Below are 26,796 nucleotides of genomic sequence, written 5' to 3'. Positions count from 1 at the left end.
TAAGTGCATTGTTGTCTACTGTTATTGACTGATTGTGTCATTATTACGGACTCTGTAGAGGCAGACAGAGCTACCACCTTACTTCTGTGAATCCTATGCTAGCCTTATCCATCACATGGTGTCTTTTAAAAGGTGAATGATTTTACACCACACACCTCCACACACAGCTTGTGTTCTGGTACCAATCTTCTTGAGAGGGGTTGGACTCTCTTCCACTCTGGAGTTGCCCACAGTAATAGGCGCCGAGCGGGTGTGGGCATACTTGCCCCCCAGCTTAAAGAAAGTAGTTTATTTACACATAACTACCTGAGAGATGACACTGTTGTGGCCGCAACAGCCAGATGAAACTTTTCCCTCATCGCCGCCTGTCTCATCAAGATGGATTTTTTTGAGTCTTTCTTTTGTGGTGACCACTGCCTCGTGGCAGAGTTCGCCTGGGGAACTTGTGTTCCTGGGGGGGAACTGCTCGGCGAGCAGCATGGACTCAACGGCATCGTCCGCTGCACTGGTGGTCCCAGTCGTTCTGCCCGGTCGTCCAGCGCCTGGCATCCCGGGCATCCTCCCGGTTGTTCCGCTCGGTTGTCCGCCGCCTGGCATCCTGGACGTCCATTTGGTCGTCTTCCGCTGGCGCCCCGGCCGTGCGTCCCAGCCGTTCTTTCCGTTGAATCGGGTTGCGGGTCTTACCAAATGCGCTACTACACTCCAGTGGCCAGTTTCATTGCTTTAAAATGGATTTTCAGCGTTGTGCTTTGTAGCTAAGTTGAATCAGAACCCAGAGATGTCTCTTGTGAAAAAAAAAATGTAAAAAACGTATAAATACGTCTTTTGGACACTGAAATAACTATTATATTACTATTATTATGAAACAACGTATTTATACGTTTTTGGGAGCAAATGAGTTATTTTTTTTCTGATTAATTTCCTTTGTCTTTCCATTGGCGGTACAACTCTGGAGGCTTGAGAAATTTAGTTTGAAAGCTGCCGATTCTGAAACCCCACGGGAGGTGCGTTCCCGCGCGCATTTAGTTTTTTGTGGCAAACTCAAAAGTGTCCTATACCAGTGGCGCTGGCATCTTCGTAGCATTCTGTTCGGTGGACATAGACGCGTCATGGCCGATAAACCTTGATAAATGCACTTTCTTGGATGTTTGGGTGTTAGGTTTTGTGTTTGTTTTCTCCTAGTGTGACTTGTCCCATTGCTTTCACCTGTGTGTGTTCTCCCAGTGTATCCTGCAAACTGCATCCACCTGTGTTACCCAGCTGTTCCTCATCTCGTTACTTGTCTGCGTGTGTGTATATAAAGACCCAGTTTCTTGTCACTCCTTGTTGCGTCATTGTCTATGTCAATGTACTGGTCCACGTTCATGCCTGCATTCCCCCCCAGTTCCTCGTGTTACTCGCCCTGCTTTGAAAGTAAGTTTTGTTTGAACCTTGCCTTTTGATCCCTAGTCCTTTTCTTTGTACTTTGTGCTTTTGTTAGTTATAATTAAAACCATTTTTTGAGTTCTCTGGCACCTGCCTTGCGTTATTGTTTCACTGCATTTGGGTCCACACAACCTGCCTGCCCGCGCATTCCCTGACATTGGGACACTCGAAAAATGGCTCCGAGGGCTAAGCTAAATGAGTTCTTGATGTACATTTGTGTGGATGTAGTGCACAACAACAAACAGCAAAAACCAATTCCATTCTCGCCGAAGCAAGGAAAGCTCTACACAAGTCTATTACAATCTCTCCTACTCCTCTGTATTTTCTTGCACAACGAGTGGAATCGATCGAGAGTCCGATCGAGAGTCAGGCGAAGCCGAGCGAAGTGGCTCCTGGCCGAATGAAACAACAACTGAAACTACTTATGCATGGGCTAAAATTCACTGTATTCGATGTGTTGCGGGACATCAATGGAAAGCGACTTCAGAACAAATGTGTAGCAGCGATGAAGAAATTTTATGATTATTAATACATCCAAACTACGGACATGTTGGCTGTGAGCCAGTAGTGTTGCTTCTCGCCATGTTTTGATGACGTCATCGCAAGAGGATTTTTGTGTTATACTTGTATAGCGCTTTTCTACCTTTCAAGGCACTCAAACCGCTTTACACTACATTGTCATCCACCTACTGGTGAGACAGCTCCGCACCAGGAGCAATGTGGGGTTCAGTATCTTGCTCAAGGATATTTAGGCGAGTTCATCAGGGCGGAGCATTGAACCCACAAACTCTGGGTTGGGGGACAACTACTCTACCACTTAGCCACGCCATCCATGTCTACACCTTGCAGGGTATTTGGCAAAAAGTAGAACTTTTTCTACAGTTTGCCCGATAATCCACACACACATATTTTCTGCATTGAAAATGAGGGTTCTTAACTCATTTGCTCTCAAAAACGTATAACTACGTTCTATTTTTAATTGCTTCAGTGTTCCAAAAACGTATATATATACGTCTTTTGCGTTTATTTTTTGACAAAAGGCATTTATAGGTTCCGTGTTTTTTTTGTTTTTTTTTACAAAAGGCATCTATAGGTTCCAATGTATCTAGGATACAATAAACAAAGCTCAAAACCCATTTTAAAGCAATAAAACTGTTCACAGGAGGGCAGTAGAACATTTGATAAGACCCACAACTAGGGCTGTCCCAAACAACTAATTTTCTCACGATTAGTCAGGCGACTATTTTTACGATTAGTCGACTAATAATTAAAAATTGTAATTTTTTTTTTTTTTTTTTACAAATTTAAGCAATGAAATTTTTTTTGACGCTTATCAATTCACAAAAACATATTGTTTTTTTTTTTTTACAAATTTAAGCAATGAAATTTTTTTTTACGCTTATCAATTCACAAAAACATATTGGAACACTTAAAATATTTATTAAGTACACATAAACACGTAAATAACAATAATAAATCACAAATAAACAATGAGTTCAAATGCTGATAGAATTAACTAGTGCAAAACAATGGAATGTAAACAGATTCAGAACACTGACTTCGCCTTTCCAACATGATTTAAAACAATTCTTAAAAAAACAATTAGCATTAATATTATAGTATAGTTATAGTATAGTATAGTAACTTCAGCTTTACACTCCGCAAAAAAAGCACTTTTTGTCATTGCATGAATTGTCAGTAATATATTTTTTTGGGTCATTTTTTTTGTTTGCAAATGCTGTTAACCAACGATTTTTCATGTTTGAAGTGTCACCTTTTAACCGCAAGTTTGCTTTCACGAGATGACTGCCAATGTTTTATAGCAGGCTAAAGTAGGTTGCCTTTTTCCCCCATTCACCTCAGTGTAGCAGTGCTAACGTTACAGTGTTTAATATAGATGTTTTCTTATTTTTTATGTCTGAACTTTAATTCTACAGCGTGTTGATAAGAGAAAGGAACCGGAGTCTCATATGCCATCAGCACGCACCAATGTACGTACGCACCCGCGGAGCGATAAAAGGCAGCCGTGAAAATTACCGCCCTCATTTTTATTTGCCGTGCGATAAATGGACTCATTGCATATCGCGACAGGCTTAGCAACTTCAATAAAACATGTCGTTAGTTAGTTAGTTAGGTGGACTTACAAACTGGGTGACTGCGCTTGAGGTGTTTATTCACGGCCGACGTGCAGCCAAGCTTGGCATTGAAGAGACAGGACAGAAAGGTGTACCCTCCTTTGTTTCTTTGAAATAAGTCAATGTTTTGGACAATCTGGTGTGCTTTTTAGGCTTTGTGCCGCTTTCCCCACTTGCATACAGAGCATCCGACATTCTGAACTTTCCACACACATATTTTTTTTTACCATTCATTAACCGTCGACTTGATGTTGTGCTCGTCGACGGATTTACGTCATCGATGACGTCGACTATGTCGACTAGTCGGGACAGCTCTACCCGCAACCCTATTCAATGGCAACCAATGGCTAAGCCGCAAAGCCGGGGTGCCGGCGGAAGACGACTGAATGGATGACAAGCGGCGGACGACCGAGCAGAACGACTAGACCACTAGATGCCGTTGAGTCCGTGCTGCTCGCTAGCAGAGCCCGCAGTGACTCAAAAAAATTTTGTCTTTTAGAAACAGGCGGCGATGAGGGAAAAGTTTCACTCGCTGTCGCGGCCACCACAACGTCATCTTTCAGTTAGTTACAGTGGAGCAAATAAGTATTTAGTCAACAACTAATTGTGCAAGTTCTCCCACTTGAAAATATTAGAGAGGCCTGTAATTGTCAACGTGGGTAAACCTCAACCATGAGAGAATGTGGAAAAAAAAAAGACACCTGTCCACAATCTCAGTCAGTCACTCTCCAAACTTCACTCTGGCCAAGACCAAAGAGCTGTCGAAGGACACCATAGACAAAAGTTGTAGACCTGCACCAGGCTGGGAAGACGGAATCTGTAATAGGTTAAACACTTCGTGTAAAGAAATCAACTGTGGGAGCAATTATTAGAAAATGGAAGACATACAAGACCAATGATAATCTCCCTCGATATGGGGCTCCATGCAAGATCTCATTCCGTGGCGTCAAAAGGACAACAAGAACGGTGAGCAAAAATCCCAGACCAAAAATCCGGACCTAGTGAATGACCAACAGAGAGCTGGGACCACAGTAACAAAGGCTACTATCAGTAAGACAATGTGCCGCCAGGGACTGAAATCCTGCACTGCCAGACGTGTCCTCCTGCTGAAGAAAGTACACGTCTAGGGCCGTCTGCGGTTCGCTAGAGAGCATTTGGATGATCCAGAGGAGGACTGGGTGAATGTGTTATGGCCAGATGAAACCAAAATAGAACTTTTTGGTAGAAACACAGGTTCTCATGTTTGGAGGAGAAAGAATACTGAATTGCATCCGAAGAACACCATACCCACTGTGAAGCATGGGGGTGGAAACATGCTTTAGGACTGTTTTTCTGCAAAGGGACCAGTACGACTCATCTGTGTAAAGGAAAGAATGAATGGGGCCATGTATCGAGAGATATTGAGTGAAAATCACCTTCCGTCAGCAAGGGCATTGAAGATGAGACGTGGCTGGGTCTTTCAGCATGACAATGATCCCAAACACACAGCCAGGGCAACAAAGGAGTGGCTTTGTAAGAAGCATTTCAAGGTCCTGGAGTGGCCTACCCAGTCTCCGGATATCAACCCCATTGAAAATCTGCGGAGGGAGTTGAAAGTACGTGTTGTCCAATGACAGCCCCAAAACATCACTGCTCTAGAGGAGATCTGCGTGGAAGAATGGGCCAAAATACCAGCAACAGTGTGTGAAAAGCTTGTGAAGAGTTACAGAAAACGTTTGGCCTCGTTATTGCCAACAAAGGGTAGATAACAAAGTATTGAGATGAACATTTGGTATTGACCAAATACTAATTTTCCACCATGATTTGCAAATAAATTCTTTAAAAATCAAACAATGTGATTCTCTTTTTTTTCTTTCCACATTCTGTCTCTCATGGTTGAAGTTTACCCATGCTGACAATTACAGCCCTCTAATATTTTATAGTGGGAGAACTTGTTGACTAAATACGTATTTGCCCAACTGTATAGTGGTATAAAACAGCAATTGCTCACTACTTTTGCAATCTGACCTCTTTGCGATGCAATGGACTGAATGAATGAAATTGAGTTATTTTGTCTTCAAATATTCAATTCAGAGCCTATATTTTTTCAATCAAAACAGGTCATTTGTAGCTAAAAAAAAAACAGTGAGCAAGGGGTTGCAACAGGAATGACGTTTTAGCTGTTGTCGTGTCACTTTCCCGGGAAATGTGTTTTGCGTAACGTCACTCAAACGGTTGACGCCTCAAGTTCGGCTAAGCCAATAAAAGTTGTCGTTCACAGATAAAAAGGAGCTGCTGTGTAAAACGCTGATGGAGCTGGGGGAAGATGACCTCAAGGCCTTGAAGTTCTTCACATACTTGCCTCACAGATTACTTGAAACTCCCAGCCCGGTGGATTTTGCTGACGAACTGGTGAAGAAGCACGGCGAGAACGCTGTAAAAGAGACCGTCAAGATTCTGGTGAAGATCGGTAGCAACAATTTGGCTGAGAAGCTGCGCAGCGACATACTGAAACTAAAAGGTTAGTCTCTAACGTAACTTCCCGTGTTAGAAAGAAGTTGACTTGAAACCTGTCGAAGTCAACCACGAGAAGACGAAAAATTAGCTGTTGTTGGCGTTGGCTCTCGACCTCGTACCTTCAACGCCGCGCATTCTTTTTTTGTTCTGGAGGCTTTACTAAAAACGGAGTCGACACACAAACACTGAGAGTCTCAGGGTGCGGTAAAACAATAAACACATGTTTTAACAGGGTACCCGCGGGTTATTAAAAGTATTAAAAAAGCATTGAATTTAGTTATCCATTATTAAAGGTATTAAAAGTATTAAATTAGCTGTCGTAAGTCTGGAATTTTTTCACCGTGGTTTTATTTTTCAAGAACATCTCAGTGCAACCTAAATTATATCTGTGACGAAGTTTTTTTAAATTTTTATCCATAACGAAGATGACGCGTAGAATTTTTACGATGCACTGCACCTCGTGCGTGCGCGCCGTTAGCATCATTAGCTAACATCACAACAGCAGGCAATCGCACAGTACTGTGTGCTAACGCAAGGAACTGCTCAGATGCCTTAGTTGTTATGTTCGACGAAAGCCTCAATAAGACAACCGAGTCCAAACAGTTGGACCAGCATGTGAGGTATTGGATCGGCAACCAAGTCGCATCCAGATACTTTGGGTCGCAGTTTATGGGTCATGCGAAGGCAGTGGACCTGCTTAACATTTCAAAGTAAGTTGCCAATTTCTCCAATTAAAATGTGTTAGATGCAATAATGTATTTCTACATGGTTTGCCTTTTGAATGAATGTCAATTTCGTAGTTTTAACCCAAGAGTTAGTTATGTTCAATGGGGTATTGGCAGGTGCACTAGCCTTAGCATGGATAAACCGGAGTCATAGATCCACCATCACCCTCAGATACACAACACGGTTGACACTATTATTGGAACGAGTGCGGGGTAACGTTGATCTGAATAACATGGCATGGTGAAAGGCAAATGATAATGTAGGTGATAGTAAAACACCTCCTGCTATATTTTAATGTTTTTCTTGATTGAATAAGAGTATGGATTTTCTCTATCTGATTAAAAGAAATGTCTTCAAAAGCTAACAAATGATTAACGTGTGTTTTGTATGCTTCTTGTAATGTGATTAGAAAAAAAAACAATTACCAAGGGAAATGGTCATGTGTAGCTTTTTTATTTTGTGGTAATTAACCCTTTAAGGTCTGGGCCTATTTTGTCTGATTTTGCATGCCTTTGAAGTTGCCTTTATATTTCAAAGAAAGAATTGTTTACGATGGCCTGGTTTGGTCCCTTTTTTTGTGACACCTTGAACTTCATCTCCAAACTGTTGTTTCCTTCACTGACCAATTATAAATCATCATTTTGGGCCCAAAAAGACCAAAAATTCCAAAATCGTTTTGTCAAATTTTTTAATATTGATGTCCAATTGACAACCAAACATGCGTAACGAACCATTTTGAAACTTTGTAATATTTATTCAACATGTTAGGATGAACATTCAACCAAAAATATTTCGAATAAATAGTCTTATATTTGACAATTCAACATAAACAACAGGTATAGCCATAGGCGTTTTTTGCCTTTATACATGCTCTAGTCAAAACAGGTTATATACAGCAGACCAAACAGTGAAGAACAGTGAAAAAATATACCATCTAACACAAAAAGTGTTTAGAGGCCATCTCTTTATGAGTTTAGGTATTGCGGCCCATCACCTGATGAAAACTATGTACACACAATCAAGCTTCTTGAACACACATTTATATACATAAATTAAGAAGACTGATTGTGTGGGGAAAAAAAAAAAAAAAAAAATATATATATATATATATATATATATATATATAACATTGGGAAAAAAAGTATTTTCAAAAATATTTACAATAAACAAGAAATTTTTTTCAGGCATGCCACTCCGAAAAACAGTTTCGTCCTGGAATTAGACACAGGGCTACATCACACAGCCCACACTTCCATGGGGTGTCGGTCCTCTTTCCACCCTTCCATTTTCATTTCACTTTACTTTCATTGTCACTATAAATGTACATGAAAAAAAGTCAGTATTTATGAAAATAATAAAGTATAAAATAAAAATATATACAGCAATAAATAATAATGGAAATCTTTATGTATGACAATCGAAAGAATACCATAGCTGAATATGTGCTACATCCCTAATCTTCATATAGAAAGAAGACCACAAATTATACTTTGATCTGATATGCACATTTTATTATTATATACACAAACACATACTTATATTGCATCAAAATTAACTTTGTCTTGCAATATCAAAAGAAACTTTCAAAAGAAACTTTTTCAGCACAAAAAAAAAAAAGTGAGTTGGCTTACCTCTGCTCGTCGATGGCGTCATCCACGTGTTCAAATCCGTCACTATCTTCACTCGAGGACTCTTCCGAAGAAGACGATGATGACGAATTTGGACCATCCTCTTCCTCAAGTTGATCAAAAAGCACAATTGCTTGCGCTAAATTTAGTTTTCCGTTCATTCTCAAAGTCACACAAAGTCGCTCGCTCGCTCGCTCGATTCAAACGGCCGTCGGTCGCCACCTCGCTGCTTCAGAACACTCCTCCCTCTCGTTCGGTGGAACCTCGCACGGCAGTTATGTTTATTTAAAAAAAAAACGCATTTTGTGCTTCCACTGTGACTTCGAAAGGGTTCGTTTGATTTGTGTTTTTTTCATGGAGCTTCCGTTTTGAAAAAGGACAAGAAATGATGGAAATTTAGACATAAACAAATGATCCATGCAGCGTTTTAATGTTTTTTTGAGAGGACAATAAAACTATAAAACTTAAATGACAATATCTCACGTTTTAGTTGGTCGATTGACTTCAAATAACAACGAGAGTAAACCGCAACTTCCGCACTTTAAAACAAGACCAACCAACGGTATGTGGGTGACGTAATTAAAACGCGAGGGCGCTTCAAAGACGACGTGCGCTGAGGACGCGCCGGCGTGTTCTTCGACTCTCAAGGGTTAATGGTAAACTACTGCCATTTAGTGGCTGTTTTTTAAACTTTCACTGCCAATTGCAAGATTTTCCCAAGCACTTTACAGTTAAGGTGGCCAACTTGACAATCACCAACCTACCACCTTGACTAGGTCCCTTTAAAAGGGAAAAACCTGTTGTATTTCAAATGTAATTTCTGAAGTTGCTTTACAAAAATAGTGTAAAATCCATTTTATCTTGGGGGGGGGAAAAAAATCTGAAAGACCTTATATTTAAATGTGTTTTAATTATATCTTCAGTAAATGTGCATTCTTTTGTAAAACACACTTAGTAATTGAGGTTAAATTTGATGTTCAGTGCTTTATTTTTTTAATATGATTCAATATTATCTAAATCAGGGGTTTTCAACCCAGTCCTCAAGGCACACTGTGGGTCCTGGTTTTTGTTCCAGCCGATCCAGCAGAGACAGTTGAACCAATGAGGCTTCTGCTAAAACAAGCCACACCTGACTGCAATCAACTGATTGCACTTGTAAAACACCAGATTGGGGAAAAAGTGTTGTCATCTTGTTTGGTAAGAATGAAATCCTGCACCCACAGTGTGCCTTAGTGCAGGGGTTTTCAACCCAGTCCTCAAGGCACACTGTGGGTCCTGGTTTTTGTTCCAGCCGATCCAGCAGAGACAGTTGAACCAATGAGGCTTCTGCTAAAACAAGCCACACCTGACTGCAATCAACTGATTGCACTTGTAAAACACCAGATTGGGGAAAAAGTGTTGTCATCTTGTTTGGTAAGAATGAAATCCTGCACCCACAGTGTGCCTTAGTGGAATAGGTTGGGAACCCCTGCCTTAGTGGAATAGGTTGGGAACCCCTGATCTAAATAATGGGTGCGAGAAAAGTATTAATTTTCAGTTGAAATGGCATTAAAAAAGGTCTTAAAAGTCTTGAATTTAGATTTATCAATCCTGGGGACCCTGTTCATCAGTTTTGATCAAAGACATTTGGAAAGCCCATTGGTCTTGTAAAGCAGCAAGTCGAGCCCCAGACAAATTTGACCTTTTTCACTTCTTTAGCTCAAATTTCACAAAAACCAGGTAGACTATGAGTTGATGAAGAGCTTTCATCAAAAAGGCTGCTGCTCTTTCTGGGTGTGACGTTTCTCTAGTCATGTTCACTTCCGTGGTAACGCTCTAAAATGGTTTAAATCATACCTACAACATAGAACATTCTCGGTAATGATTGGGGAATTTTCCTCCTCACAAACTTCTCTGTCTTGCGGGGTACCGCAAGGCTCTATTTTAGGGCCTGTTCTTTTTGCGCTTTATTTCCTACCTTTAGGATAAATTAGGATCAATTATAAAAAAAAACATATCGCTTTTCATTTTTGTGCTGATGACCTGCAGCTTTATCTGCCCCTGACACCTAACAAAAAACTGCTCTTGCTAAATTGATGTAGTGCATATCTGATGTGAAGCAGTGGCTTGCACAAAAACTTTTTACATCATAACGAGAGCAAACCTGAATTCATTACTTTTGGCACACCTTCCATGATGAAAGCCCTTGAGCCCAACTCTGGCGCTCCGGCTGACATTTTTAAGACACACGTTACAAATCTCGGAGTGATATTTGATAACAGGCTTAACTTTGAAAAACAAATAAGTTCTGTTGTAAGAGCAAGTTTTTTCCAACTCCGTCGCTTAGCAAAAGTGAAGCCTTTTCTTTGTCGCCACGACCTTGAAAAAGCAATTCACGCTTTTATAAGCTAAAGGCTGGACTACTGCAATGCACTTTGTTGCCCTCCCCAAGTCCTCGATTTCTCGGCTGCAACTTGTTCAAAATGCTACTGCTCGATTTTTAACAGGTACACCTAAACGTGAGCATATTACGCCCGTGCTATCATCACTCCACTGGCTTCCAGTCCATTTTAGAATTGATTTTAAACTTTTACTGAGTGTTTCTATTTCTATTAATGGCCAGGCTCCATCTTATTTATCGGAAATTTTAACTTTTCGTAACTCTGGTAGGACTCTTCGCTCGACCGGCCAGCTTCTTTTAGATGTTCCGAGGTCAAAACTTAAACACTGGGGATACCGATCCTTTGCGGTTGCTGCCCCCAGGCTGTGGAATAGCCTTCCCCCCAAAATCCGCACCGCCACGGATGTTGGTCTTTTTAAGTCTCGGCTAAAAACGCACCTTTTTAGACTCGCCTTTCACACAGATTAGGATAGCCTGGTTTTATTTGCTTAAGGGTCTTTTAAAATGTCCTTGGATTTTATCGGTTTTATTGTCGTATTTGTTGGACTATGCGCCGTCTTTGTTTTATTTCTCGTTTTATTTTTTCAAATGTCATTGTATAATATTTTCCTGCCTTTTATTTATCTTGAGCCATGTTTTGTTGTTAAGCACTTTGAGGGCCTTTCGGGTTTTGTAAAGGGCTATATAAATGAATTTGATTGATGGATTGATGTTCCCCGTGGCTGTATGCCCAGGAGTTGGCCGCAAAGCTGTTGTTTTTTGTCCATAACGGGTCACTGCTTTCTTGCAGGCAACATTTTCTCTGGCCATGAAGACGATCAGATTACCAGATTGAAGGAGGACTTGCAAGAAAACCTGCAGAGTTTATACAGCTTTGCTTCCGAGGGTAACGCGGAACACTGGCCGCAGCAGCCTCTGGCGGACATTTACACGGAGCTGGATGTCATCTACGAGGACGACGTCAGCCCCGACGAGCGGCACGAGGTCCTTCAGATGGAGACACGTGCCGCGGCGGCCAAGAAGCCTATCCTGCTGTGCGACATCTTCAAAAGCCATGAAGGGAAGGAGCGATCGATACGCACGCTGCTCACCGTCGGCTTTGCGGGAATCGGAAAAACCTTCCTGGTTCAAAAGTTTGTGTGCGACTGGGCCAGCGGGAATACCAATCAGGACGTGCACTTCATATTTCCCTTAGCCTTCCGAGAGTTGAACACGGACGAAGGGAAAAGCTTTACGCTGGCCCAGCTCATCCGACGCTACATCTACGAAAGCAGGAAAATGAGCGAGGAGATGCTGAATTATATATTTGCCGACCTACAGACGTCCGGGAAGCGGGACTACGAAAGCAGCGGGATCAAGATCTTGTTCGTCTTGGACGGACTGGATGAGTGCAAGTTCAAAATGGACTTGAAGAATGAGATGAAAGTAGACATGGATGTGAAAAAGCCCTACCCGCTGGAGGTGCTCCTGGCGCACCTCATTAAGAGGAACCTGCTTCCGTGCGCCCGGGTTTGGATCACCTCGCGGCCCGCCACGGCCCGCGATATCCCCTCCGACCTCATTGACAGCAGAACAGAGGTGAGAGGATTCAGCGATTCACAGAGGCTGGAGTACTTCAGGAAAAAGTTCCGAAAAAGGGAGCGTGTCGTTGAGCACATCCGAAAAACTCGCCCCATCTTCATCATGTGCAACCTGCCCATCTTCTGCTACCTCACCGCAACAGTTTTTCAGGATCATTTGGACAAAGGGAAGAAGCTTCCCACAGCGCTTACCGACATGTACTCAAAGTATGTGTTTCGCCACCTGGACAAGTCCAAGAAGAGAAAGACTACTGAGTACATCCATTATGTGAAAGCGCTAGCTAAGCTGGCCTTTCACCACACCATGAGTAAGCAACAGATCTTCTACGAGAAGGACCTGGCGGACAGCGGATTTGATTACAGCCAAGCCGCAAAACACTGCGGAATATTCACTGAGGTGTTTAGGGAGGTGCGTCCGCTCAGAAGAAACTTACAGGGCAAGATGTTTCAGTTCATCCATCTGACAGTCCAGGAGTATATGGCCGCAGTCTACGTAATGATAAGCCTTTTCCACGACAGCAAGAACGTATTGGCTGATTCAGAGCTAGCACCGGACGGTGTTTTCCAAGAAAATGAAGAATCAGAAGAAACAGAATCAGAGGAAGAATATGAAGCAGAATCAGAGGAAGAATATGAAACAGAATCGGACGAAGAAGTTGCAACAGAATCAAAGGAAGAAGTTGCAATAGAATCAAAGGAAAAAGTTGAATCAGAGGAAGAAGAAACAGAAGATTGGAAAATCACTAGTGTCCACCGGTTCGCTCTCCAGAAGGCTTCAGAGAGTGAAGGAAACCTGGACCTGTTCCTCCGCTTCCTCTTTGGCCTTTCCTTGCGGTGCAACCAGAAAATAGTGGGGGAACTGCTAAAGGCTCCTCAGGACTGCAGGCAAAGCAAGTCAAAGACAGTCGACTTGATCCAGGAAAAGATGAAACGGAACGCTCCAGAGAAGAACATTAACTTGTCCTACTGCTTAGAAGAGCTGAAGGACGACTCCTTGCTGAATCAGTTCTGGAAGAAAAGAGATTCAAGACATTTTAGGTGGTCCAAAATGACAAATGACATGTGGTCTGTCATGGCCTTCTCCTTACTGACAGACGCCACCAGGCAGTGGTTTGATCTTGGGGATTTTGTCCGATTGCCTTTGGGGCTCGAGAAGCTGGTGGTGGTGGTCAAGGATCGTGAAGGCACAATGTATGTGCTCTAAAGTCTTCCTGAACTATGAAAAATCCAAAGCACAATGGCAAATCCCAAAACAAGTGCAACAAGTCACAAAACAACAAAAGAACTGCAAATTGCAAAACAAAAATCACAAAACAGACAAATTTATAAAACTCTAAAAATAAAAAACTGCGTATCTCAATTCCAACAACCAATCCGAAAACAAAACCAAAACCATTCACTCTCAGAGATGTGTTTAAGTTCATCTTCAAGCACGTTAAAGGGAACCATGGATAGAAAGACATGTAGTTCTGCAAAGATAAATGAGTTATAATAATTTGATATTTAAAGCGAAGTTCCAAATTTTTGAACCAAGGCTTCATTTTCGAGTAATAAACATCCATCCATCCATCCATCCATCCATCCATCCATCCATCCATCCATCCATCCATCCATCCATCCATCCATCCATCCATCCATAAATGTCTGGATTTATTAGCAAATTTTAATTGCAACCATCCATCTATCTATACATCCATCTACCCATCCGTCCATGAATGCATCCATCCATGAATCCATCCATCCATGAACAAATGTCGGATTTATTAGCAAATTTTAATTGCATCCATCCATCCATCCATCCATCCATCCATCCATCCATCCATCCATCCATCCATCCATCCATCCATCCATCCATCCATCCATCCATCCATCCATCCATCCATCCATCCATCCATCCATCCATCCAATTCAATTCAATTCAATTCAATTCAATTCAATTCAATTCAATTCAATTCAATTCAATTCAATTCAATTCAATTTTATTTGTATAGCCGTCAATCACAACAGAGGTCTCAAAGGACTTTACAGAGGCAATATGATACACAATTAGAAATGAAGCAACAAAGATGAATAGATACAGTTCAAGTCCTGGGTATCCCCTATCCTTAAGACCCTCCATGCCGGCAAGGAAAAACTCCAAAAACTCCAGAGTCAATTGGGAGAAAAATGAGAAACCTTGGGGAGTACCACAGTCAGGAGAGATCCACTCCCAGGACGGATAGACAGGAACCCCAGAACGGCTAATGGGAATTAGCAAGCAAAATTATAGTCCGTAAAATTACAGTGGAGTAAAGGAGCATGAAGAGGTCCCTCTAGTCAGGTGAGACGGGGGTAGCAGCGAGGACGTCTATCCAGCCAGGGGTCCGGACAGTCAGGAGGCTGCGGCTGAAAAATAGCCCCTCCCCAGAGGGGAGGGGGGAAAGGGGACACCGGGTGACTAGTGATGAAGAGACTAGACAACTAGATATTAACATTGGAAAATAGAAATAAAGTAAGACAAGTGGTAGGTAGAGTAAGAAAAGGAGATAGAACTCAGCGGCTGTACTGCCCCCAGCATTATAGCTTCTAGTGCTGCTTAGACTAAACTGTGAGTCTACTCCGACTTCAACTAGCCTAACCATAAGCTTTGTCGAATAGGAACGTTTTTAATCTAATCTTAAATGTGCAGACTGTCTCAGCTTCTTTAATACTAGCTGGAAGCTGATTCCATAAAACGGGCTTGGTGGCTAAAGGCTCTAGCTCCGACAGTACTTTTATAAACCCTGGGAACTACCAGTAGACCTGCATTCTGAGATCGCAGTGTTCTGTTGGGGCGGTATGGAACCAGAGCATCGGTGAGATAAGATGGCCCCAACCCATTAATGGTCTTAAATGTAAGAAGGAGTATTTTAAATTTAATTCTAAACTCGACTGGAAGCCAGTGAAGTGCCTGGAGCACAGGGGTGATGTGCTCTCTTCTATTGGTTCCTGTTAAAAGTCTTGCTGCTGCGTTTTGGACTAGCTGAAGACCTTTTAGAGAGCTTTTAGGACAAGCTGCAAGTAGGGAGTTGCAGTAATCCAATCTCGATGTAACGAACGCGTGAATTAATTTTTCTGCATCGCTTTTAGATAAAATATTTCTAATTTTGGCGATGTTGCGCAGGTGAAAGAAAGCCGTTCTACAGGTTTGTTTAATGTGTGCTTTAAACGATAAGTCAGGGTCAAATAAAATTCCTAGGTTATCCATTCATCCATCCATCCATCCATCCATCCATCCATCCATCCATCCATAAATGTCTGGATTTATTAGCAAATTGTAATTGCATCCATCCATCCATCCATCCATCCATCCATCCATCCATCCATCCATCCATCCATCCATCCATCCATCCATCCATCCATCCATCCATCCATCCATCCATCCATCCATCCATCCATCCATCAATGTCTGGTTTTATTAGCAAATTTTAATTCCATCCATCCATCCATCCATCCATCCATCCATCCATCCATCCATGTCTGGTTTTATTAGCAAATTTTAATTCCATCCATCCATCCATCCATCCATCCATCCATCCATCCATCCATCCATCCATCCATCCATCCATCCATCCATCCATCCATCCATCCATCCATCCATCCATCCATGTCTGGTTTTATTAGCAAATTTTAATTCCATCCATCCATCCATCCATCCATCCATCCATCCATCCATCCATCCATCCATCCATCCATCCATCCATCCATCCATCCATCCATCCATCCATCCATGTCTGGTTTTAATAGCAAATTTTAATTCCATCCATCCATCCATCCATCCATCCATCCATCCATCCATCCATCCATCCATCCATCCATCCATCCATCCATCCATCCATCCATCCATCCATCCATCCATCCATCCATCCATCCATCCATCAATGTCTGGTTTTATTAGCAAATTTTAATTCCATCCATCCATCCATCCATCCATCCACCCACCCATCCATGTCTGGTTTTATTAGCAAATTTTAATTCCATCCATCCATCCATCCATCCATCCATCCATCCATCCATCCATCCATCCATCCATCCATCCATCCATCCATCCATCCATCCATCCATCCATCCATCCATCCATCCATCCATCCATTTATTAGCATCGCCCAATTTAAATTTTTTTTTAGAATTCAGTGCAAGTTTCCAACAGCTAATAAATCACTCAATTTTCACATCAGAAACTGAATACTTGAGGAAAGGACGGAGATGCATCCTAATTTTACTCAAGAAAAGCAACATTTGCATTTCTCTTTATACAATCACAACTTATTTAGGTTGAATTCCGCTAATGTGTAGAGATGCAAGATCCAACATGGTGGCTGTCACAAAACAGCGCTTTTTAAGTAGAAAATTATTGTCACTAAATGCTTAAAGACTCTTCAAAACGCTTGCATGCTATCCTCATTAAAATCTGAAAACCTATAAATATTTGGATGGTTTTAGTTGAAGAAGACACTGTTTTTTCATTTGTGCGAGTTTGACAAAGATCAGATCACATTAGATGGTGATTTTCTGCAGAAATGTAAGGAATTGCAGATACTTTTCCATACCACTTTAAGATACTCTGAGGTACAATTAAGTGCTGTTTGTCCGACTAAAAAAATAGGACGAGACTCCAGCATTATAAAGTTGAAATCACGTAAGTCGAGTACGTCGTAACCCGGGGACTACCTGTATTGAGATTAGTCATTGGACTTTGTGATTTAATCAAATATACACTCATCTATTGTTGTTGTTTTTTAAAAGCACCGTACTGGGCTGGCTTTCACGACTTCCTCCTTTCTGTGTCCTACAGCCTTAAAGATTGTCAACTAGACAAGGGCAGCTGTCACCTGCTGGCTTCCGTTCTAAGCTCTCCATCCAAACTGATCAATCTGTACCTGTCCAAGAACGAGCTGTTGGATGAAGGGGTGGAGATCCTCTCGAAAGGACTGGCCAGTCCACACTGCATCTTACAAGTCCTCGAGTAGACACTCCTCCCGTTCATAATTTTCTGTGTTTCTGGTGGCCTAACATATGCATCAGATGAGCATACATCAGGGGTCCCCAACCTCTTTTGCACCACGGACCGGTGTGATTTGGGTCTTTTTTTCACGGACCGGTGTTTTGACAAATTTTGCAACCCATCAAAAAACGCAACTATGCGGTTCTGCGCATGCGTCTAACATAAAAAATGGCCGCGAATGCAGCGTTTCGAAAGTAAACACTACAAACTCTCTTTAAAGAAAGGAATATTAACTTACGTTTGATCGTGGATGGACAAAAGTTCTGCCATGTTAGCTGCACACCGCTAGCTCACTGTTAACGCCTTCTCCGTGTCGTTTAGCATTGATTAAGAAGCCCGCTTCACAAAGATGTGATGTTGGAAATTGTAGCAAGGTTTTCAGTGTTCTCGTAGCGCTGTCAGGATATTCCGGAATGACTTTAATTGTCTCAAGATCTCTACAAGCTGATCCTCCTGTTGCACAGACATGCTCGAATCACTCTGTTTATTCACCAACGGGTCACGAATCTATTCCTTCGCAGTTCGTGGGTCTTCGAAGTTATAGGCTCATCTTCTGGCTCGTCAGGTGCCCTTTTTCACCGTAAAAAATCTCTCCAAAGACGTCTGTTTTCCAGTCATTTTCGCTAGTGTGGGGGAACAAATGTACTGCGCCCGGGGCTTAGTCATATGTTATTATGGAGGACAAGCGCACATAGATACAGTGGGGCAAATAAGTATTTAGTCAACCACTAATTGTGCAGGTATTAGAGAGTCCTGTAATTGTCAACATGGGTAAACCTCAACCATGAGAGACACAATGTGGAAAAAAAAACCCCAGAAAATCACATTGTTTGATTTTTAAAGATTTTATTTGCAAATCATGGTAGAAAATAAGTATTTGGTCAATACCAAAAGTTCATCTCAATACTTTGTTATGTACCCTTTGTTGGCAGTTACGGAGGCCAAATGTTTCCTGTAACTCTTCACAACCTTTTCACACACTGTTGCTGGTATTTTGGCCTATTCCTCCTTGCAGACCTCCTTTAGCGCAGTGATGTTTTGGGGCTGTCGTTGGGCAACACGGACTTTCAACTCCCTCCACAGATTTTCATTGGGGTTGAGATCTGGAGACTGGTGAGGCCACTCCAGGACCTTGAAATTCTTCTTACGAAGCCACTCCATTGTTGTCCTGGCTGTGTGTTTGGGATCATTGTCATGCTGAAAGACCCAGCCACGTCTCATCTTCAAAGCCTTTGCTGATGGAAGGAGATTTTCACTCAAAATCTCTTGATACATGGCCCTGTTCATTCTTTCCTTTGGACAGATCAGTCGTCCTGGTCCTTCTGCAGAAAAACAGCCCTAAACCATGATGTTTCCACCAGTAATCTTCTCCAAACACGAGAACCTGTGTATCTACAAAAAAGTTCTATTGTGGTTTCATCTGACCATAACACATTCTCCCAGTCCTCTTCCGGATCATCCAAATGCTCTCTAGCGAACCGCAGACGGGCCTGGACGTGTACTTTCTTGAGCAGGGGGACACGTCTGGCAGTGCAGGATTTGAGTCCCTGGCGGCGCATTGTGTTACTGATAGTAGCCTTTGTTATTGTGGTCCCAGCTCTCTGTAGGTCATTCACTAGCCCCCTGTGTGGTTCTGGGATTTTTGCTCACCATTCTTGTTATCATTTTGACGCCATGGGGTGAGATCTTGCATGGAGCCCCAGAAGCTTAAAAAAACATCTTTTTCAGAGGTGCCAATGATTATGTAGGGCACTGCATACTTTCATTTTCTCATTTTTAATATTTTTAAAATGTGTACGGCGACCATGAGTGCCAGAAAGGCGCCTTTAATTTCTGTGCGGCCCGGTAGCAAATGTGCCACGGACCGGTACCGGTCCACGACCCGGCGGATGGGGACCCCTGGCATACATCACGTGTCTGCGCATGCGCATTTGGAAATTGTACATGAACTTAGGGAAATCATGATTTTACTGACGGTGTCATGTTCCATTTTGTTGGATGCATGTTTTTCGGTTTGGTTCGAGTAATACCAGAAACGATTTTCATGGGTTTTGAGTAGTGTTGCACCGATACCATTTTTTGGCCCCGATACCGATATCTGGCTGTGCAGTATCGGCCGATAACGATACCATACCGATACCACTCCGTTCATATATATATATATATATAATTACAGGGGTGCACATAATTTTTTTGCCCAGGTTCTCAGAGGAGGACCTGGAGATGTGACCTGGTCCTTATTGAGCTTGAGAGCCGACCCGCCTGATGCGATAAATTTATGAAAAGCTTTACTTAGAGCCAATTAACTTTAATTAATTATATTAACAATTAATGCTTGACTAACATCAACTGGCACAACAAAATTGCCATTACTTTGAAGTGAAATGTAAAGAAATAAAAAAGCACCAATTCAAAATAAAGGGCATTATGCGGCTCCCACATTAACTCCAAGCCTTTTTAAAAGTGGGATGTCCTCCTCATAAGACCTCATAGAACGTGCATGTTTAGCTTTGTAAAATGCGAGCAAAAACACTTTTGTCAGTGCATGTCGCTGTTCATTACCTTTATTCCGCCGCCACTTGTCCACAGGGCGAGTGGGGTCCTGTTTGACATCGATAGTTTGCTTAATTGCCACATGCTCTGTTTTTTTCGTGTTTTTCAAAGTTTGGATGGCTGAAATTCTTTGACCCTACCTAAAATGCGCTGCTCTTATCGGCGACATTGGGATTCTCACGGCACATTTTGTACCGCATTTTCGTGCGAGCATCATTTGCTTCTAGCCATGGTACCTCCTGTAGCCACTTTTCAGCAAAAGTCCTTTTTTTCGATAGCTCCGGTGACGTCTCTGTCGTCTGTCTGTCTTTTGACGGGGGTGGGGGAACACGGAAGTAATTACTCAGTGTGGCCTGCCTCTTCGACATTTTGAGAAGTTATTTTCTAGTGTCCGCCGCAAATACAGTGGTCAGCCATCGGTACGCAAAAGCTGTTGCTTACCTTTGCAAAATAGGAAAAAGACTAGTACAATGTATAATACTCGCCCAACAGTAAGAAAGTAAAAATAAATTCATAACAATAAACTCTGAATGAACTGAGTAAACTTTTTTAAACCTCTCAAAGGCCAAACAGTGCAACTTTAATGAAGTTATTGTCACATTCTGCTGCTGGTTAGATTGTGTTTTGTTGCTGGGCTGTTAGTGGGGGCGTTCCTGACGTCGCATCTGAATCCAATGCAGGCTCATCAACGCAACATTTAAGCACGGGTGATTTCAGAGAAGGCTGCCGAGATATTTGCCTTGCTGATCGCCATTTGACATCTCGCACTATAGTCTCGCTACATTTGCTTGTTTCGCCCCTGCATTGGATTTTTTCTGTTAGTGTGCTGCACTCGTTTGTAACCTCTACCCTGTGCAGATATTTGAGTGTTTTTATTTTGGCTTTTTGGCTCGCAGCCTATCGTCTTAGTTAAACTTCGAGTTTGTAGTATTGAGCTCCGTCGACCTGCTGTCACGGACTCCTTTTGTTAGTTCTCCTATCCCGCGATCGCATCTTATTTTTTGTTTGCAATCATTAAACCCTTGTACATACGTATCCCCTGCTTGTTGTCTGCTCCGAGGTTCAACCTTGTTTCCGCATTTGCGGACGCTAACAATTATAAGTAATAATAATTGACCACAGCATCCCGTCTCTCTATTAGCCTCCTCTTTTTTCGGGATGGGGGGAGTCCCTTATTTCTATTTCTGAATATTGGCAACCCTACTTTGGAAACAGTTCCCAAATTACTGCAGCATTTCTTTAAGTAAAAGACAAGTAAAGTTGACCTAGTGAACTTACCAGAGACTGTTGCACCGGTCCAGCGCCCTTCCTCTGGATAGCAGTCCTGCTCTTGCAGGCTGTTCGTTCACGTTTCGTCTTCAAATGTTTTATTAGGTTCGAGGTATTGGAACTGGCCGATTTAACTCCACATCTCGAAACTTTCAGGCCGTAAATCTTGCATGCAGCCATTGATTTTAATTGACGGGATTTGTATTTTGGTTTGGTTTGGTTTTATCCTGGTTTATTTTTCCTTCATATGAAAAAGCGCCCTTGCCATTGGTCGGGAGTGGCTATTGGCCCGTTCTCATTGGTCTGGAGCAGGCCAATAGCGATAGCTGCTTGGTGGTCACGTGTCATCACACAACACAGAGACAGAGTGTAGTGGGCGCCAGGAGAAGAAAAAAGGCTGCGGTCAAACGTTATAATAATGGACCGGTAAATGGTATCGGCGCCATCTTTGTTGGTACTCGCCGATACCGATACCACCATTTCAGGCCGGATCGGCGGCCCCTGCCGATACTAGTATCGGTATCGGTGCATCTTTGGTTTTGAGCAGTTTTCGGGTAGTAAATTCTGCCATCAGCTTTTGCCGTGTTTGACGTTCAGCGTTCCTACATTGATGTATTCACATTTCCAGGATTATTCACTGTATCGTTAATTTCCACCGTTGGATGATCGTCATTGTATTTGGTATACGCAATTTAATACGGAAAACGAAGCGCGGTTGTGATCTAATATGCTCGCACGATGGACATAGGTGTCACACTGGCATACGGGTACGCTGTTCTGATCAAGCATGGTGGTTTGGCAGAACAGCGTTCGACAAATTAATAGAATCGCTGCTATTGATAGCCATGGAAATGAAACAAAATGTTACTTTCAGTAGAACCTTGACAACTTTAAAAATGTTCCCTTTCTGACTTCAGGCAATGATCTAATTTGTTGCAGGATGTTCGAATGCGGGATCACACATAAAGGATGCTTTTCGTTGGTTGAGGCTTTCAAGTTATACCCCTCCCATCTTAAAGAACTGAATCTGAGTAAAAACGATCTGCTGGACGAGGGAGTGGAGATCCTTTCGAAAGGCCTGGCCAGTCCAAACTGCAACTTAAAAAGACTTTCGTAAGGAGCTCTTGCAGTTATAAATCTTCAGTGTTTCCGGTTGACCAATCAAAAGAATCACTGGTGTTCCTAGCCAAGGAAAAGTCAGACAAAATGTTACTTTCAGTAGAACCTTCATGACATTAACCAGGTTTCCTTCTTGACTTCAGGTAATTAACTCATGTGTTGCAGGCTACAACACTGTGGAATCACGGAGGGAGGATGTGTTTTCTTGGCCGAGGCTTTCAAGTTATACCCCTCTAATCTTGAAGCACTGGATCTGGGTAAAAACAATCTGTTGGACAAGGGGGTGAAGATCCTCTCGAAAGCACTGGCCAGTCCAAACTGCAACTTAAAAATGCTCAGGTAAAGCTCTTGCAGTTATAAATCTTCTGTTTCCGGTTGACCAATTAAAATAATCACTGCTCTTCCCAGCCAAGGAAAAGGCACACAAAATGTTACTATCAGTATAACCTTCATAACATTACTCATTCACTCCCAGCCATTTTCAACGGTGCAACCCCCTTCGCTCTCGGCTGTTTTACTGGAATTTGACTGATTTTGCAAGGCCCAGATAAAATTATGTTCTATAGCTATATAAACATGAAACTAGGGCTGCAGCTATCGATTATTTTAGTAGTCGATTAATCGATGAACTAGTTAGTTTGAATAATCGAGTAATCGTAACGAAACATGAAAAATTAAAATACCTGAGCTGAGCCACAAATGGTATAAAAAAATAAAGAAGGATCTATGTACAACAAAAGAAAAATTGGCTAACACACATAGCATACTTACATTCCGCTAGCTTAAATGCTATAAAATGCTTACATTTTTTTTTACAATGCTACTAACAAATGGTTCAGACACATATTCCCACAAAAACGGCTAAATATACAGTAATTATAAACTAAATTAAGAATGCTTTAAAAACAAGAGCTCAAACAAAAACTTACCTTACGCTGGTCTGAACAGGGAGCAGTTGGATTAAACCATGTGAAATGAGGCAGACCAGAGTGTTAAGTGCATCCACCCTAATTAATAAAACGAAATTCAAACACTTTCAAAATAAACCATTACAACGCCACTTCAATTAAACGAATACCTGAAGCATAAAAATTTAATTCGAATATTTTTTACTAATCGAATACCCGAGTTAATCGATTAATCGTTGCAGCACTACATGGAACCCACCAAAAGAAAGATGAGACTCTCGTATTTCAGGAGGAAAAAAAAGTTAGCTCAAATCTAGGGTTGTTCCGATCATGTTTTTTTTTGCTCCCGATCCGATCCCGATCATTTTAGTTTGAGTATCTGCCGATCCCGATATTTCCCGATCCGATTGCTTTTTTTTGCTCCCGATTCAATTCCAATCCTTCCCGATCATATACATTTTGGCAATGCATTAAGAAAAAAATGAATAAAACTCGAATATATGCATTCAACATACAGTACATAAGTATTGTAATTTTTTATTAAGACAATAAATCCTCAAGATGGCATTTACATTATTAACATACTTTCTGTGAGAAGGATCCACAGATAGAAAGACTTGTGACTTTGTATATTGTGACTAAATATTGCCATCTAGTGTATTTGTTGAGCTTTCAGTAAATGATACTGTGGCCATGCCCAAATGCATGATGGGTGGATGTAACACGCCATTAGCAACCATAACTGTGCGTAGTGCTACCAATTGATATATCTTCTCTGCGTTGGGAAATATCATAGGGTGTTAAGAAAAGGATCTATTGCTACCTTGCTTCCCACGATATTTCTAATTGTAGGGAGAGTGATTGTAAGGCTTTAGCCAATTAAAAGAAGGCTCCTAAGGCTGCCAAAATTCACTCTACTCATTTTATGCTGCCTTTTAGCTCACTATATAGGTAAAACGGCGCAATTACAGATTGTGCGCGACAATGCGTGAGTGGCATTAATTGCATTAAATATTTTAACTAGGGCTGTGAAACGATAACAATTTTTAATCGAGTTAATTACAGCTTAAAAATTAATTAATCATAATTAATCGTAATTAATCGCAATTCAAACCATCTATAAAATATGCCATATTTTTCTGTAAATTATATATATATTCTGTAAAATAAATTGTTGGAATGGAAAGATAAGACAGAAGATAGATATATACATTCAACATATGGTACATAAGGACTGTAGTGGGCATTTCACTCTACTGTCATTTAAATCTGTCTATGCTGTCCTCCCTCCGAAGCGTCTTTTTCCAAAGCTAGACAGCTAGTGAACGACGCCATAATAATCAGATTTCTTCCTTTTTCCATCTGATTTATTAATAAAATGGCCTCAAACCACTGTCCTCTTTAGACCGTCGTAAAACTACAAAAAAAAGTACACAAGCATTGCATTAGCAACAACGTTAGCTTAGCAAGCTATACAGGTTCACTAAACATAAACAAAAAGCGTCTCATACAAAAAATATAACATTTCGCTTACTAACATAATATGTACATTTGTCCAAGGATCATATAAGCACAACATTACAACGTAGGCGTCAGCCCGAGACGTCGTGCAGCCATATTGAACTGGCAAGAAAACAAACCATGTCGCAAACTGACCACAAGAGTTTGCTGTTAGACAGCACAAAAAGCCTTGCTGTAAAACTTACCAAAAGGCAGAATACTGTCTGAGCGGGACATGTGCGTTAATTGCGTCAAATACTTTAACGTGATTAATTAAAAAAATTAATTACCGCGCGTTAACGTGATAATTTTGACAGCCCTAATTTTAACGTGATACGTTTTTAACAAATTAATTACAGCCGTTATCGAGATAAATTTGATAACCCTATCTTAAGCCTAAACTAAAGACTCTGGATGAGTGTAACATATTATGTCTGTAACGTTAAATACAATTAGAAAAACGATTTAATTAAAAAATATATATATATATATATATTTTTTTTTTTAAAAAGGCCTGTCCGATATTTTTTTGCCGATTCCGATACTTTAAAAATGACGTGGTCGGACCCCATCGATACATCTCTCCTCAAATCTTTTTCCATTTTTTAGAAATCAGCATTAGAAAATAGCATAGTTTGAGCAATTTTCCAATTTGATGAAAAAACTGAGAAATTGAGCTTTTTGTAAAGGCATACATTTCAAACATAACTTTGACTTTAACGCAGCTATTTTTTTCTTTTGTGACATCCGAAACATCAGAATAATGTTTTCCTTCTACAAAATAACATAAACAACAAGACAAATAGAACTTTTGATAGCAAAGTAACAATTTATTTACACATAACTAAACTATTGAACTGAGAGATGACTCCGTAACAGTTGGGGTAAACTTTTCCCTCATCGCCGACTAGCTCATCAAGAGTGACCACTGTCTTGTGGTGGAGTTCACCTGGGGAATTGTGTGGGGCATGTTGTGTTCCTGGGGGGAACTGGTTTGGCCGTGTGCGTTTCCGACTACGTCGCAGGACACTGGAGGGTAGCGGGGGACATGAGTGGCCGAGCACGGTGGCGTGGGCTCTGCTCGGTGAGCAGCATGGACTCAACGGCATCGTCCGCTGCACTGGTGGTCCCGGTCGTTCTGCTCGGTCGTCAAGCTGCCCGGCCTCCTGGTCATCCATTGGATCGCCATGCGGCCCGGCCGATAGTTCTGTTGAATCGGGTTGCGGGTCTTACCAAATACTGCCCTCCAGTGGCCAGTTTTATTGCTTTAAAATTTATTTTCAGCATTGTGCTTTGGAGCCAAGTTGCTTCAGAACCTAGAGATGTCTCTTGAATATGTCTTTGGGACACTGAAACAATTAAAAAGTGAACGTATTTATACGTTTTTGGGAGCAAATGAGTTAACCAGGTTCCCTTCTTGAGTCTGGGCAATTATCTCTTGTTGCAGGCTGCCCAACTGTGGGATCACATTTAAAGGATGCTTTTCGTTGGCCGAGGCTCTCAAGTTAAACACCTGCCATCTTGACGTACTGGATCTCAGTAAAAATGATCTGTTGGACAAGGGGGTGAAGATTCTCTCGAAAGGCCTGGCCAGTCCAAACTGTATCTTACAGTACCTCAAGTAAGGACCTCCTACTGTTCATAATCGTCTGTCTCGGTCCTCCTGTAAGGAGCTCCTCCTGCTCAAAATCGTCTATGGTTGCGGTCGACCAATCTATAGACCCTACCCACCTACGTCACAAAACCACGTGCTCGCTGTATGGTTCCGCCCACTTGTCCGTCATTTTGTCTCTGTATTAGCATTGGTTTCAATTGATCGAGGAATTTAAAATGCATTTCATGGAAGACCCGGTGCTTTCCGATGCCGTAAACTCACTGGATGTGTTGCATAAAAGGCGTTATGTGGAAAAGCTTCGTTCTATACAGTTGCCAGATCCATATTTGATGCCCAAATCGATGTTTTTCGACCCACTGTCTTCGCCCTGTCTGCCTGACATCTGCTACGCTGATATTTACAATTATCTTGTCCACACAAAATCAGCCTATTCCCACGA

The 26,796-nt window shown here is 41.7% G+C and overlaps 1 protein-coding gene across 3 annotated transcripts in view; it reads left to right on the top strand.

Moving 5' to 3' along the window:
• LOC130913910 (NACHT, LRR and PYD domains-containing protein 12-like) overlaps nucleotides 1–26,796 on the top strand; it is a 39,598-nt gene that overhangs the window by 5,123 nt on the left and 7,679 nt on the right. For all 3 annotated transcript variants that reach the window (XR_009062828.1, XM_057832881.1, XM_057832870.1), the window contains 6 exons: nucleotides 5,821–6,060; nucleotides 11,581–13,561; nucleotides 17,184–17,354; nucleotides 22,155–22,328; nucleotides 22,500–22,673; nucleotides 26,190–26,363. Coding sequence is in view for 2 of the 3 variants with exons in the window: in XM_057832881.1 (XP_057688864.1) it covers nucleotides 5,821–6,060; nucleotides 11,581–13,561; nucleotides 17,184–17,354; nucleotides 22,155–22,328; nucleotides 22,500–22,673; nucleotides 26,190–26,363 (2,914 nt within the window). In the remaining variant the exon portion in view is untranslated. The remainder of the gene's footprint in view (nucleotides 1–5,820; nucleotides 6,061–11,580; nucleotides 13,562–17,183; nucleotides 17,355–22,154; nucleotides 22,329–22,499; nucleotides 22,674–26,189; nucleotides 26,364–26,796) is intronic.

This window comes from Corythoichthys intestinalis, chromosome 1 (genome assembly GCF_030265065.1).
Source record: "Corythoichthys intestinalis isolate RoL2023-P3 chromosome 1, ASM3026506v1, whole genome shotgun sequence".
NCBI classification, from domain to species: Eukaryota; Metazoa; Chordata; class Actinopteri; order Syngnathiformes; family Syngnathidae; genus Corythoichthys; species Corythoichthys intestinalis.
The sequence above is the reverse complement of the archived record's forward strand: the minus strand, read 5'-3'. Positions and strand labels throughout refer to the sequence as shown.